Raw genomic sequence first — 15,461 nt, forward strand, 5'->3', positions numbered from 1 at the left:
ATAAAAAAGTAATAATTTTCATTAAAAGTATTTATAAATAGGCTACTATTGTACTGTACAAATTGTATTTTGATGTTTTTTACCCTACTAAATAAACTAACAAACAAGCCTACATTAAATAATACTACTGTAATCAATAGTAAATACTATAGTTTTCCCAGTGTTGGGTCGCGGCTGGAAGGGCATCCGCTGCTTAAAACATATACTGGATAAGTTGGCAGTTCATTCCGCTGTGTTGACCCCTGATTAAGCCAAAAAAAGAAAATGAATTAATTAATGAAATACTATAGAGTTTTAAGCGATACTATAGTAAAGCATATTGTACTGTATGTATAATGTCACAACATTAATGAATGCTATAGCAGACTCATGTATTAACAATAGTGAAATTAAAAAGCATGTTTTACTATAGTAAACTGTGTATTATAGTATAATATACCGTTGTAAAATACATAGTACATTGGGTTTTTTATGTTGCTATTAACAATATTATTAATAAACTAATAATAATATTGTATCACAGCAACTGTAGAATTACCAAAACAGAATAATTCAAGTACTTTACTATGGTATGATCCAAAATACTTCAGTATTTACTACAATTTACGATAGAATTTCTTCATGTGAGAGATTGAGTTTAAGGACTTTTTAAATATATGAAATATATTTTTAAAACCTATATAAAACTGTAAGGTAGACTAGCAGCTACAAATACGGAGATTTATACCCAAGAAAAGAAGTCATCAAGGGTGTCACGGTGGCTCAATTGTTAGCACTGTCGCCTCACTGCAAGAAGGTCACTGGGTCAAGTCCCAGCTAGGTCAGTTGGCATTTCTGTGTGGAGTTTGCATGTTCTCCCCGTGTTCAAGTGGGTTTCCTCTGGGTGCTCCGGTTTCCCCCACAGTCTGAAGACATGCGATATAGGTGAATTGAATAAACTAAATTGGCCCTAGTGTGCGAGTGATGTGTGAATGTATGTGTGAATGAGTGTGTATGGATGTTTGCCAGTACTGGGTTGCGGCTGGAAGGGCATCCACTGTGTAAAACATAAACTGGATATGTTGGTGGTTCATTCCGCTGTGGCGACCCCTAATAAATAAAGCCGAAGGAAAATGAAAGAAGTCATCAAAGTTGCAAACATTGATTTATTGCAGTCACTTCCCTGCCTGAGGTGTAGATTGTCTACTTCTCAGATCCAGCGCGTTTTGTTACACTGTGTCAACATAAAACTTTAATTATGGCTGTAAGTTGTCCTACTGTTTTCATTGTTTAATATTTTCAGAAAGCAACTTGATGAAACAGTGTACAGAACACGCACATTTAAACACAAGGAAGAACACGAACAACTCTCTATAGCAACATATTGCGTAGAAGCACTTAAATAATAACTGTAAATTAGCATCATAAAACAAACAAACAATCATACAAAAACCTACAAACAATGCATCAGTAAGTGATATTACACATGTCCATGACATGTGATCAGTCATTCACTGTCATATTCCTCGATTAAGAGGTCTTCCTCATCTAACAGGGCTTCAGTGCTTGCGGGCTGGGGTTGGCTTGCAGAAAGTTCCCCAGAAGGATCCTGGCTGTTTGGCAAATTGGACTCAGTTGTGGCATCTGCTTGTGTGGTACCAGGGTCAAGTGACTGAGCAGCACAAGAATCCTCGTTTTCACTGTCAGCATCCAAAATGCCAGGGTCTTTGTCACCAAGTGCTTCAAGTCTCAGTCTGCAAATGAATACATTTACATAAACCCTTTTTAATGGTATTTTAGAATGATATAACACTTGAAGGTTTTGTTTATCTCACCTTCCAGTAACCCTCTTTTGTGAAAGATGCCCAAAGTTCTGGATGAAGGCTATTTGGGCTGATATGAGGAAGATGGAAAATATGTTAAAACACTTAGAAAACAAAAAGACAGAGTGTGAGGAGAAATGCAATATTCATTTTTTGATGTTTCGTCTTGCATACTTGTGTAGGTGGAAGAAAAATAATAAACAAACTTAACTTGAAAAATTATGGTATGCCGTTTGATCCAATCTTTTTTTTTTTTTTTTACCATTTAAAAACATATATAGTTCACAGAAAAATTAATATTGTCATTGTTTACTTGTTCTACACTTGTTCCAACCCAATTAGAGTTTCTTTCTTCTATTGAAGAATGTTAGAATCCAGCAGCTTTTGACTTCCATGAGCAATTCCATGCAGATGTCAACCTTGCCATGAAAAAATGTTTACTTTTAGCCAAAATGGCAAAACTGTTTCTGCGTTTTTTTTGTGTAGGTTTGTATTTTACAGTGCTTTAATAATACTCAAAAATGTCTCTGTCCGTGTTCTGAAAAAAATATATTTAATTTACCGAAGTCACACAAGTGGCAATTTCACATCCGTCACATCCATAACAGAGAGATGTCACATCCATAACAAAACTTTTTCCTCATAAATGCAAAAATAAAAAATCAATAATTTTTTTCTGTAAAGAGCCGATTCTTATGCTTTTAATTAGCATCTTTTCTTTTGGGTTTAATTCACTGAATTTCTACAAAGTATGTTGTAGACTGTAAACTTTCAGACTTTTTTGTCACATCCATAATGCGTGTTTATTTTCCTAATTTAAATTATAAAAAATGTTTACAGATTTTTATTTTTGCACTCCCACAACTCTGTGGCTAGTTGTTTTGAAAAATTTAAAGAGATGTTTCAATATAATGGTAACAAACTTCCTCTGTCCATTTATGTTTTGAGATTTTATTGCAAATGTCACATCCATAATGCTGGAATTGCTCCCATATAAGGAACAAAAACACTATGGAGGTCAATAGCCATGTTTCCATCATCATAATCCTAGATTTCTCAAAAGTTTTAAATGTTTTGATTTATTTAAATACTGTATTTACATGTATATGCATTTATCTATTTTATCATATTTGCGTCAAATTACAAAAAACGAATTACCGATTATGCGAGACGTTTCTAATGCAGCGTCTATCGGGCTGAGAGTAAATTTGACATTATTCTCTCTTCTTGCTGCCGTCATAAGTCCCACACATTTAATTTTTTTCTTAAAGCCTTGATAACATCATCATGGAGTTTTTACTTTCATTATATCAGCTAATTGGACTGTAAAAACATTAATTGTTGTACTCAACCATGATGCCTTCTGCTACTGAGAAACCCGGAAATGTCAAAAGGGTCTATTTCACATAAAAAACCCAAAATGCTTAAATGGAAATGCCAAGATGTGCATACATTTTTAAAAAATGCGAATAAAAACATAAGCACAACCGCACTCAAAAGCTTTTTTTTTAATAATTCCAATTAAAATGATTAGAACACAATTCTAGAGATCTTTTTTGGCACAGCTTAATTGTTTTATGTTCAATCCATTTAAATTTGTTAAATTAACTTAATCAATTTGTGTTGGGACAATAAGAATGAATTATGTGGAAGCCTGCATTTTTTACAAACCTTTAATCCGATCAGAAAAAAATGCACATAAACTTTGATGGAAAGACACTTACTCAATAAATTATAGCATGAACATCAAAAAAGTAATGTACACAGCAAATAACACAGCAATCCTCCTTTTTCTTTTTGATATTTTGTGTTAGTTCATCAGGAAGTGTTGATTTTGTTTTCTTTGACCTGTTATATGCAAAATGGGGCTCTATTTATAATTGTTTTATGCTATGTTCCAGTTTTGCACATAAATCTAATACCCACCTTTGGATGGAAACATAGCTAATGGCTGCAGTTTTCCAACATTCTTCAGAATAGGTGGTTTTATGTTTAACAGAAGAAAGAAATTCAAACCGGATTGGGACAATTGAAGGGATATTAAATTATCACAGAATTTTGATTTTTTCGGTGGCTGAACCATCCCTTCAATGGTGTATATGCAGATGGGTCACATTTACCTTGATTTCTCATTGGGTTGGTGAGCTTTGCGAGGTAAGGCACCATTTCTGTCAGGAGGCTCACAGGGGTAAGACAGAAACTTAAGAAGAGAGACTGTGCTGTCTGGTAATTCTCTCGGTACTAAAAAAAAAAAAAAAAAAAAAAAAAGTATAGATGAATCAGTATTTATAACACATTACTCACCGGCCACTTTATTAGGTACACCTGTCCAGCTGCTTGTTAACGCAAAAGTTCTAATCAGCCAATCACATGGCAACAATATATTTGAAGTAAATGTCCCATTTAGGACATTATCCATAATATAGCTTACATTAATATTATGTACACTCATCGGGCACTTTATTAGGTACACCTGTCCAACTGCTCGCTAACGCAAATTTCTAATCAGCCAATCACATGGCAGCAACTCAATGCATTTAGGCATGTAAACATGGTCAAGATGATCTACTGCAGTTCAAACTGAGCATCAGAATAGGGAAGAAAGAGAATTTAAGTGACTTTGAACGTGGCATGGTTGTTGGTGCCAGATGGGCTGGTCTGAATATTTCAGAAACTGCTGATCTACTGGGATTTTAACGCACAACCATCTCTAGGGTTTATCGAAAATAGTTTAAAAAAAAGAAAATATCCAGTGAACGGCAGTTCTGTGGGTGCAAATGCCTTGTTGATGTCAGAGATCAGAGGAGAATGGCCAGACTGGTTGAGCTGATATACAATATGAAAGGCAACCGTAACTCAAATAACCACTCGTTACAATTGAGGTTTGCAGAAGAGCATCTCAGAATGCACAACATGTCAAACCTTGGGATGGACGGATGGGCTACAGCAGCAGAAGACCACACCGGGTGCCACTGCTGTCAGCAAAGAACAGGACACTGAGGCTACAATTCACACAGGCTCACCAAAATTGAACAATGGAAGATTGGAAAAACATTGCCTGGTCTGATGAGTCTGGATTTCTGCTGCAACATTCAGACGTTGGGTCAAAATTTGCCATCAACAACATGAAAGCATGGATCCATCCTGCCTTATATCAACGGTTCAGGCTGCTGGTGGTGGTGGTCTAATAGTGTGGGGGATATTTTCTTCGTACACTTTGGGCCCATTAGTACCAATTAAGTATTTTGTCATCGCCACAGCCTACCCGAGTAGTGGAACTGACCATGTCCATTCCTTTATGTCCACAGTCTACCCATCTTCTGAACATGACAATGAGTTTACTGTACTCAAATGGCCTCCATAGTCATCAGTCTCAATCCAATAGAGCACTTTCGGGTTGTGGTGGAACAGGAGATTTGCATCATGGATGTGCAGCCCACAAATGTGCAACAACTGCGTGATGCTATCATGTCAATATGGACCAAAATCTCTGAGGAATATTTCCAGTACCTTGTTAAATCTATGCCTTGAAGGATTAAGGTAGTTCTGAAAGCAAAAGGGGGACCAACCAGTAATAGTAAGGTGTACCTAATAAAGTGGCCAGTGAGTATATAATGGTGTACATGCAAAATAAGTTAAATGCGGATTAATAAGTAGAATAAAGGAAATATACCGTCTTGTTTATGTAAAGCCAATGTGGTTTATGCAGAGGCTTGAAGCCGGCAGTGGATTGGCTGTTGGCTTGTGCTCGAGAAGAGTTTGAGTGTATGAGACCTCTAGTGGCGACTGATGAGCCATATTCCAACATGGTCGACCTTGACTGTGAAAAGAAAGATACAATGACAAAAAAAAAAAAAAACAAAAAAAAAAAAAACAAAGTTGTTGCTTAAATACTACTGATGATAGTGCTCAGAAATTAAATGTTACATCTGCAGTACAATCAGGGTAACCCTGCACATCACTAAGTGCATTACTATAAACGTCCAACAGCTTCTGCACTCACGCTCCACTCTGCTGACAGGAAGTCTGCATCAGAGAGGTACTCGCTGGCCTGTGCAATATCTTCCACATTTGAAAAGAAGTCAGGGTAGTTCTGATGCAGGTAGAGGTTGAAGAATTCACCAGACATATGGGAACGCTCAATGACAAGCTGAGTAACAATATTGCAAGATTGTTAAAAGTATTAAACCATTTAAAACTTTTTATAGTGTAACTTATAACATGTAGTGCAAGTATAGAGCAACATATATTAATATTTACTTCTGGATCAACAAGTAGTTTGTCTCTCTGATGATCTGTTAAATGTGGAGGCAGCTTGGGTGCTTGAGTGCCTTCATAACCTTCACCTAAAAAAAGCAATCCCGTTTACACAATGTAAATATGAATGAATTTAAACCCCAATTCAGAAAAATGGGAAGGAAAAGAACTAACGTTTGCAGTAGAGGATTTTCCCTAAAGCTCTGAAAAGGAAGAGCGAAGCATCTTTGCCTCCAATAGCTGGGCTTTCATCCTGCATGTCTTTTGATTTGGAAGACTTGCTTCTTCCTTTAGCCTTTACAGCAGGTTTAGCTGATGAGGACTTGCCCTTTTTGGAAGCCCAGAGTCTCCTCTCCAGACTATTGTCTGACAATAAGAAAAGGTTGACTCATATGAATGACAATCAATTGTAAAATCTAAGCTACAAACAATTATATAAATACTGTACTTCTAATTAAAATTACATAAAACATAATATATTTCGAATATATTTCCCTACCAGTAAATGAGGAAAACTGTAGACTGTTAATGGCACTGCGGATATCTCCAGAGCTTCCAGAACACAGAAGATCTAGAGCAGCTTTATCAGGAACAGAGATCTTCCCGGAACTCTGCAAAAACAAATTAGATGTACAGATAAATATCTGCATCTAGTAAAACACAGTCTCTTGTAAAAATGCAAAGCATACAACTGACCTTTACTGCCTCAATGGTCACAATCCGGCTTAAGACCTTCATTATACTGGTGGGGGCCACAGGGTTGAAACTAAAACAGAGACATATTTAATTAAACAGGCCCTATATGATATGATGATGATGAAGATACCCTAAACATGATCTCTTTACATTTTTAACTCCGACTTAAGATCAGATGAATTCTGCTTTAACTGTGATGACCTTGGGTTTAAATATTTTTGTGAATTTGTACCTAATGTTGTGAATTCCAAGTTCCTGCAAAACATCCTTAAAGAGCAGTCTGGAGTTCTTGTCCCCGCTGAGGCTGTCAGACACTATCAGGACCAGCGGACATCGACCACACTTAATAAACTGCCTAAAAGAGCAAGCAAAAATAAGCAACATTGCATTACAGACACTAGTGACTCGTACAGTATATTAAAAGTACTGTTTCAATGCTCACCTGAGTATATCATGCAAGCATCCAGGTTGCCTATAGAACTGGTTTGGGAATTCCTAAATTAAAACAAGAAAGTTTTACAAAGCTTGTGATTTTTTTATAATTTATGTTTAACTATAATTTATGTTTTACATTTGGCTAGCTAAAGCGATTTTCTCCTGGGAGGGGGTTAAAATCAGGGGCCATGCGATTTACTCCGCATTTATGTGATCACCAGAATGGGGAAGTCCCAGAGTAAAATGAGAAAATATGATACACCGATGTTTTGGAACATGGAAAAACTCTTTATGCTGTTTTCATCTGCTTTTAAAATATTTGTTTTTATTTTATTTACACTTGTCTCTTTTATTCCTGTTTATGTAAAGCACTTTGAATTGCCACTATGTATGAAATGTGCTATATAAATAAACTTGCCTTTATCATTTTCACCTGCCTGACATTATCTTTAGCACAATTTATTACACATAAATCAAACAAAACGACAACAAGGATATCTTTTAGGTCATAATTAGGCCCACACAAAATCTGTGCGCTCAGAAATCTGTAGATTTCCAAAGAGTTTTAGCCCACCGAGTCTATTTATTTACTTGTGTAAATGTGTGAACATTTATATTTATTTCAGTGATATTATTGACTAAGATGAAAATGTTCACATGATTTTTTTTGTAAAACAGTTGCATTGCAAATATGCGTTGTAAACAATGAATAAAAGTTAAAAAGGTATTATTCTTTATTTCATATATTAAGTTTTTATTTCTTATACTTATATAATTCTGAGCAGAAATAGCAAAAAATGTTCGAATACTGATTTTGGGTCCATGCCTCCACTTATTTCAACAGGGAATTCTATATCAGTGGGCATTTATGTCCATTGCTCATTCATATCACTCATTTAAGTGTTTGTTTGTTTGTGTTTAATGCCATGCCAGTTTCTATGACTATTTTCATGGTGAGGAAAAGTATACTGCAGATATAGATTATATTAAGGTTTTACAATTATTTTTTGCTAAAAACCCCATATTTGGATTAACAGTGTCAAGAACATGTTTCATAGCTAAAGTGCTTTTACAAACAGAGCATGATCTTCTACAAGTATTAAAAACATATTCTACAGCAAGTAAAATTAATCTGGTTCCACGAGTTGGAGAATTTATAGGTTTCTTTTACTAACATTAGGGCTAATGGAGTCTGTTCTTGTAGTCAGGACTCATTCTCCTAATGTATGAACAAATTGCTGATTTTATGTCCAATGAAGGTACTGGACAAATTCTGGCGTTTTAAATTTAAATGAATTTTTCAGTCTGATATGTTCACTATATAGCATAGGCAAATTACTTTCTGGTCAACTAAGATTTCAGTATGGAGATTAGAGTCTAAAAGCATCCTTGTTAGTATTTTTGAAGAGCATTTCTATGCAGCACCTCTATAAGAATTATTTTCCTGTCTTCAGTCCACATCTCTCCGCTCATTTGTAGACGACTGTATTTGTTAGCTCTTAGCAGGAACTCCTGAAATAACCCTGTTTGCGAGCTGCCATGGAAACGATTAAACCTTGAATCTGTTGAAAGAAAAAGGTCAAGTGAATAAGCCAATATAAACAATTAATAGAATACAGAGAAAGGGAGATGTAACTTCATCCATACATGACTCTGAAATGTGGAAATGCACATAATCTACTTATGTGCTTCTTATGATGTGCAGTGTAATTACACGTACAGTACGCCAGTTGTAAATATTAATAAGCAGAATCCTGACCTGGATCAAAGCTTTGTGTGAACAAATCCTCTGTTTTATACTGAGAGGTGGTGGAGGGATTTGTCCACTCTTGGACCTGAAAGCCCAATTCCTTGGCAAGAACTTGAACAGTCGCAGTTTTCCCACATCCTGAGGGGCCAGTGAGCAACAGAATGGCGCCACCCTGTGGAAACAATCATAACAAATACAATATTGGATATTAAATACATAAATAGTTTTTAAATAAACATATCAGACAGACCTTTTTTGATTTGTCCAAATGGACTCTCAACCAGCTTTCAACTTCTTCAACTTTCTTCTTGTGGACAGCCAATTCAGCCTATCAGAGAGAAAAAAGCTTTTAACAATAATGATATTAAAAATAATATGCAATGGATAATTTTTAGATGATTGTGGGAGGAAAATAGTTAGTGTGACCTATGCTAAAGTTCAAATTCATTGTAGAGTTTAAAAAAAACACACATTAAAATACATCTAAACTAGTTATACTGAATATATCCTTACAGCTAAGAGTGAGATGGAAACTGTTCAGAACTAAACTACACAAACGTACATTTCCAAAAGCTGCACTGAGTCCCCTTGATGCGAGCGATTTGTTTACCTGTGATTGGGGAGCATGAATATCCACCCAGGGCTCATCCTGGTCTGGATTATTTGCTTCCCTTGACACACAGATCTGGTTGTCAGATACATAAGGCTCTACTTTCCGTTTTCTGGATTTTTTCTCTGCTGGGTTTCCATTAGATGACCAACTGGTAGTCTTGCTTTCCCCTGAGAGTGGGCCCTTTTTCAGGGTCCTACTCACTCCTCCCAAAAGTTCACCAAATGATGGCTCCACCCAGTTGTTTATCTTCACAGGGAATAAACACATATAACATACATTAGTAGGAGTGGATTCAGAGGATCCTCATCTATTCTAGGTCATTTGTTATTTTGTTATAAATAGTTTGGGATATTAATCAATTTAATCTCGTCAATCACAATAAAGAATATAAATGGGTGATTTTCACGAAAACATAGTTTAAAAATTTTCAAACATGAATTAAAAAAAAAAATTATTAAATTTTGTTTTTGCAGATAATTGAAACAAAGTCTGGAGCATTTGTCAACATTAAATTTAAAAATATATACATATCATTTAGTACCTTTTTGAGCATAATTTCCAAAACAAGTAATAAAAAAATCTCATTACCAAAAACCGACTCTGTCAAAAAAGCGAATTAATTTTTTAAAAAAAGCGAATTAATATAATTTTTTAAAAAGGGATTATTAACAGTGAAGTGGAGTTACTTGAGATTCTGAAATAACATTTATTTTTAGGGACGAACAACTGTAAAGTACCCACAGTTTTTTATTTTTTATTTTTTTATAGCTAATTCAATCATATTTATATAATATTTTTATTATTTAGATTTTTTATTATTGTAGAAAAAAAATTATATTTATGCAGTAATTAACATACATTTCCCCCATTGAAAACAATGTAATTTTTGTAATTTTTTTGTTCATTCATTCATTTTCTTTTCGGCTTAGTCCCTTTATTAATTCGGGCTCGCCACAGCGGAATGAACCACCAACTTATCCAGCACATGTTTTATGCAGCGGATGCCCTTCCAGCCGCAACCCATCTCTGGGAAACATCCATACACACTCACTCACACTCATACACTACGGACAATTTAGCCTTTCCCAATTCACCTGTACCGCATGTCTTTCGACTGTGGGGGAAACTGGAGCACCCGGAGGAGACCCACACAAACGCAGGGAGAACATGCAAACTTCACACAGAAACGCCAACTGACCCAGCCGAGGCTCGAACCAGCGACCTTTTTGCTGTGAGGCGGCAGCACTACCTACTGCGCCACTACGTTGCCCCTTTTGTAATTTTTATTTTTAATTAAGTTTAAATTAATGCTGCATTTTAGAGTAGGGTCTGTCTACAGACTGCAAGACAGGGGCATAACATGAAGGGGGTGTAACTTGTAGTAGAGGCAGAACTTGAAGTTATGGAGACCCACATGTCACTGTTGTCGGCAAAATGGCGCTGTACATCAGTTATTACACCTACTCCACACCTAAACCCAACCATCACAGTTATTAATGCCTATACCTACCACAATCCTAAACCGAACCATATACTTCATACTTGATGTCCTCAAAGAAGTCAGCGAGTAGCTAAATGAAGGAATATAATAATATATATCAAATGAATTGGTTGTGGATAAATTTGGAGAAACCTCATGAAAACATTTGGTGAAAACGTTCTCTTGTATGTAATTCCGCCATCTTGTCAACAACATCTCGTTTTGACATCTCACATGGTTTAATGGGATCTCCATAACTGCAAGTTACACCTCTCTAACTTACAAGTTACGTACCTTCATGTTACGCCCTTGTCTTGCAGTTCACAGACAGATACACTTGGTATTGTCCAGGTAAAATACAGACTGCCATTTAAAAACAAAAGGCAGATTAGCACCCTCTGGTCATTAAAAATACATGCAATGACATGGTGTAAACACTAGGTTCTAGTATAACTATCTCTACAATGCTGCTTGTGAATTCCTTTTTAGACAAGCTAAAATACTATTTCTGACAAGGTTTCGATATTTGTTGTTTGACAAAGTGATCTGAAGTGTAGATTTTTTTAATATTTTGATTACCGTAAAAACTACATATGACTATAAAAGAGACTACACAAAAGACTTAACATTTTGTATGATGCAGTGTGTTTGTCACCCCTTTACACTTGTGCACTTTTTTCAGGATCATGGTGAATTAGTATTTTTGCAAACAAAATATTTTCTAAATGTTCATATTTGACTTAACGGTTATTTTCTCTCTCACTCTGCGTGTGTGTGTGTGTGTGTGTGTGTATAGATTAAATTATTATAGTGTGTGTAAATTATTAACTTAAATGATTACATTTCCTAACACTGTAGTGTTTCTTTTAGTAATTACACCTGCTATGCCATCTCCAAATCTAACCTCTCTCTTTCCTTCCTTCTGTACTCTAGTATGCAATTTACTTAAATTCTCATTCCCGGATGTTCTCTCTACCGCAACTGTCCCTAAATGGTTGCGGTATATGAGAAAAGAGTTGCGGAGAATGAGGTGCCTCAATATGTTTTGCAAATAATAGGGAATCTATGATGATTTAGAAAAAAAATTCTCAGTGCATATAATTAAGACTTTAAAAAAAGTTTGTTTTCATAAAACTGAGCAAATCTAACAATTATGTAAATGTGGAAAACTACCTTTTTCGGTAATGATAATCAAAAAGTCGTGTAACCATTTTGACAGGAGAAAAATTTACATTTAACTGGAGAAATATAAAAGATCTTCTTTCCTGGCAACCATCTTGAAACAACTGGCCCATGTGCTCCTTTTTACAAAATTAAACTTTATTTAAACTCTTTATGTGTGCTTAAACAGTACTTTAAAATGGTTGTGGAGGATGAGAACATCCGTCACGGACACATCATTTTTCAGTTTTTTCTCATTGTCATTATACATGAATATTCTGTAAACTATTTGTTCTGTCATGTAAGATAATCTATTAGAACAATTGATTTGTTTTCATTCTAAAATGTTTATGCTAATTTGTTTAAATTTTTAAATTACAACATAACACACATTCAAACATACATGGACACGTTTCAGTAATGAGAATATCAGTAAAAAATGCAGTAAAATTATTAAAAATTTATAAATTATGTTAAAATTACACATTGTGCTTCGTTGATAACAGCGCTGTCTTTATTGTAATGTTTTTTATCAACAAGTGCCATGTTGTTTTAATGGTTTCGTGAGAATAACCCAAATAATGTTTTTATTTATAAAGCTCCATAATGTTACTGACGTATTTATTCTGAATTTACAGAAAATATGGAAAAAATACAAGGTCTTAATTTATAAGATTATAATTAATTAATATTATTATTAATTATTATTAATATAGAATATGTGGAGTGTCAAAAGATTAGTGCAAATAGTAAAATTTCCATAGCAGTTTCTTTCTTTCTTTCTTTCTTTATATATATATATATATATATATATATATATATATATATATATATATATATATATATATATATATATATATATATATATATATATATATATATATATATATATATATATATATTCAAGGCTTTTTTCAGAACTTTCAAGTACATTTTCATAACCTAATGTTTCATGTAATGAGAAATAATAAGAACAATGACGTTCAAAAAAAACAATGACGTTCAAATTTATTACTTCATAGACCACACAACAATCTAATTAAAATCAGTTTAAATATGTTTTATATCTATGTAAAATTGATTTATAACCTATATTCAAGTTAGGGCTCCACAATTTATCGTTTCAGCATCGATATCGCAATCTGTGCATCTGCAATAGTCACATCTCAGGACATGCAATGTTGGGATTATAGTTTAATATAGAGCTTAATCATAATGGAGTAAAAGTTTATTATCTGCATGCATTTTTCAAGAGATAGTTCACCCAAAAATTACTTTTTTACCATTTTCATTACACCTTGTTTTTTTTTGTTTTTTTATGAACACAAAAAGAATACGATTTATTAACTCCTATAGTATTGAAACAAGTGAAGTGTGAGTAAATAGTGAGTACATTTTAATCTTTGAGTAAACTGTCTCTTTAAGGCCCGTGACGGTGTGAACATTTCAATAATTAAAATTTTAAAACATCCGGCTACAAAAACTTTTTGTAACTTTAATAAAGATTAAATAATATACAATGAAGACTATGCAGTGTTGATTATTCAATATCTGTAACTCAATAGTGAATACCCAAAAACTATAATTCACTTTTATCTTTACTATATTTTATTTATCTATGCTTGAAATTTATTTGTTATATATTATTCAAGATTCACTCCTCTACAAAAACCTGTTAAATCATCTGGTGAAATTGTATTAAGAGTGCAATATATATCACAGAAATACAAAATATGGTAATGTCAGAGTTTTCCAATATCAAGCAGCCCTAATTCAAGTATACAGATATGTGTTAAACTAATTTCCATGACTTTTCCAAAACTTTGTGGGTTTTTCTGTTTTTCCAAAAAGTTTCCATGCCGTCAAAATTCCATGACTTTTCCAGGTTTTCCATGACCGTATGAACCCTGCTACTTACACAAAGAGGTTTCGCTAAAATGTTGTCAAATATACAGTGAATATTGCAGTGCATTAAAAGCTCAGATGTTAAAAAAAATAAATTTACAATATGTGATGTTAATAATATAGTAGTAGTAAAACTTTATTGTCCTTGACAGGAAATTTGTTTGGGGCATCACCATATTGCTGCAGACATTCACTAAAAACAAGCAATAAAAACAATACAAAATACAACAGTTACCAAATTTATAATGCTAATTAAGATAGACTCTTATTAAATAAACCCACTGAAAAAGGTGCAAAGGATTTCTTATAACGGTTTAACCTACACTTTGGGACTCTATATCTTCTACCAGAGGGAAGCAGTTCGTAATGTGGAAACAAAAAATGAGTTGGATCGTTCAGAATGCTTTCCACCTGTATATTATATATTCTATATATAGATTCTATATTATATTCTACAACAAAGTCAAGTTTTTATGCATGGTAGTAACCCTAAAATGTGATGGTTTAAAAATGTTTTAACAAACTAATAACTGAGCTGAGGTTTTTGATGACAGCAGAAAAGTTCATTCATTAACGTTACGTTATACACTACTCCACCAGTCACAATCGCGACTGACTATGGTGTTTTATGGTTAACTTTTCCACTTCCATAAAGATTTTAAGAATAAAATGTATTAGTTATCTTAACGGGGTTAATAATAACACATAATTTATGTATTTTATTATCTGGAAAGGGGATTAAACTGGTTTAGAAAAAAGAACAACGATCAAAAGTAGTACTTTCATAAATGATACATACTTTTCCAGAGGACTGCTTTCCTCCAAGAGAGAGCTTTGACATCATCAACTCTGACGTCCCGTTCAGTTACTCCATGCAAAACTGTGCTGGCAAATAAACCAAAACATTTACATAATGTGTAAACAGGCAAGATGGAATTTACCAAGTTTTTTGAGAGGAGGGTTATCGTATAAGTCAGCGGAGCAAAGAGAAAGTAATTTTCACAACAAACTCTTTCACGCAACAAGAGAGACTTTTCTATAAAATTAGCAGACTGTGGGATAGTTCCTTATTATAGCTTTTCTGTTTTTAATAAAGGCTTTACCTGGTGTTTACTAGTAAACAAATTCGCTTCTGACCGTTACGTTAGCTTGAAATCACGAATGCTAGCAGTTGTCAAATGATCAAGGCAAATCATCACATTCGTGGCAAGCACCTTTTAAGCAGTAAATTTCAAACTCACCCTAGTCATTTTGGCAAACAACGTTAGTAAAACAATAATTCCAGCTATTTGCAGTTGCAAGTAACAAGAAACATTGTGCAAACTACCCCTTTAAAAGTGTACCGAACCGCCCCTCTGTTGG

At 34.2% G+C, this 15,461-nt stretch overlaps 1 protein-coding gene across 2 annotated transcripts; it reads right to left on the reverse strand.

Moving 5' to 3' along the window:
* Nucleotides 1-1,125: 1,125 nt before the first annotated feature.
* On the reverse strand, nucleotides 1,126-15,459 carry rad17 (RAD17 checkpoint clamp loader component). Of its 2 annotated transcripts, none has more exons than XM_056457798.1 (17): nucleotides 15,341-15,459; nucleotides 14,899-14,979; nucleotides 9,551-9,799; nucleotides 9,191-9,268; nucleotides 8,950-9,112; nucleotides 8,616-8,752; nucleotides 7,198-7,250; nucleotides 6,988-7,110; nucleotides 6,756-6,825; nucleotides 6,559-6,670; nucleotides 6,234-6,425; nucleotides 6,063-6,148; nucleotides 5,806-5,952; nucleotides 5,476-5,622; nucleotides 3,923-4,043; nucleotides 1,815-1,872; nucleotides 1,126-1,733 (listed from the first exon to the last, which is right to left on the reverse strand). In XM_056457798.1, the coding sequence occupies exons 2-17, from the start codon at nucleotides 14,941-14,943 to the stop codon at nucleotides 1,487-1,489; spliced, it is 2,028 nt and encodes a 675-aa protein (XP_056313773.1). In that variant the 5' UTR covers nucleotides 14,944-14,979; nucleotides 15,341-15,459; the 3' UTR covers nucleotides 1,126-1,486. The 2 variants fall into 2 exon arrangements, with proteins under 2 accessions (XP_056313773.1, XP_056313774.1); XM_056457799.1 differs by having other exon boundaries at nucleotides 14,899-14,984.
* Between the last annotated feature and the right edge of the window lie 2 nt (nucleotides 15,460-15,461).

This window comes from Danio aesculapii, chromosome 5 (genome assembly GCF_903798145.1).
Source record: "Danio aesculapii chromosome 5, fDanAes4.1, whole genome shotgun sequence".
In the NCBI taxonomy this organism is placed as follows: domain Eukaryota; kingdom Metazoa; phylum Chordata; class Actinopteri; order Cypriniformes; family Danionidae; genus Danio; species Danio aesculapii.

What these genes read in the sequence shown, in the direction of transcription:
- rad17 (XM_056457798.1), bottom strand. Translation starts at nt 14,943, where the DNA reads ATGATGTCAAAGCTCTCTCTTGGAGGAAAGCAGTCCTCTGGAAAA. An exon ending in TTCATGCTCCCCAATCACAG is followed by an intron (nt 9,269 to 9,550) that starts GTAAACAAATCG and finishes TCTCTCTGATAG; the next exon opens with GCTGAATTGGCTGTCCACAA. An exon ending in ACAGTTTTCCTCATTTACTG is followed by an intron (nt 6,426 to 6,558) that starts GTAGGGAAATAT and finishes TCTTATTGTCAG; the next exon opens with ACAATAGTCTGGAGAGGAGA.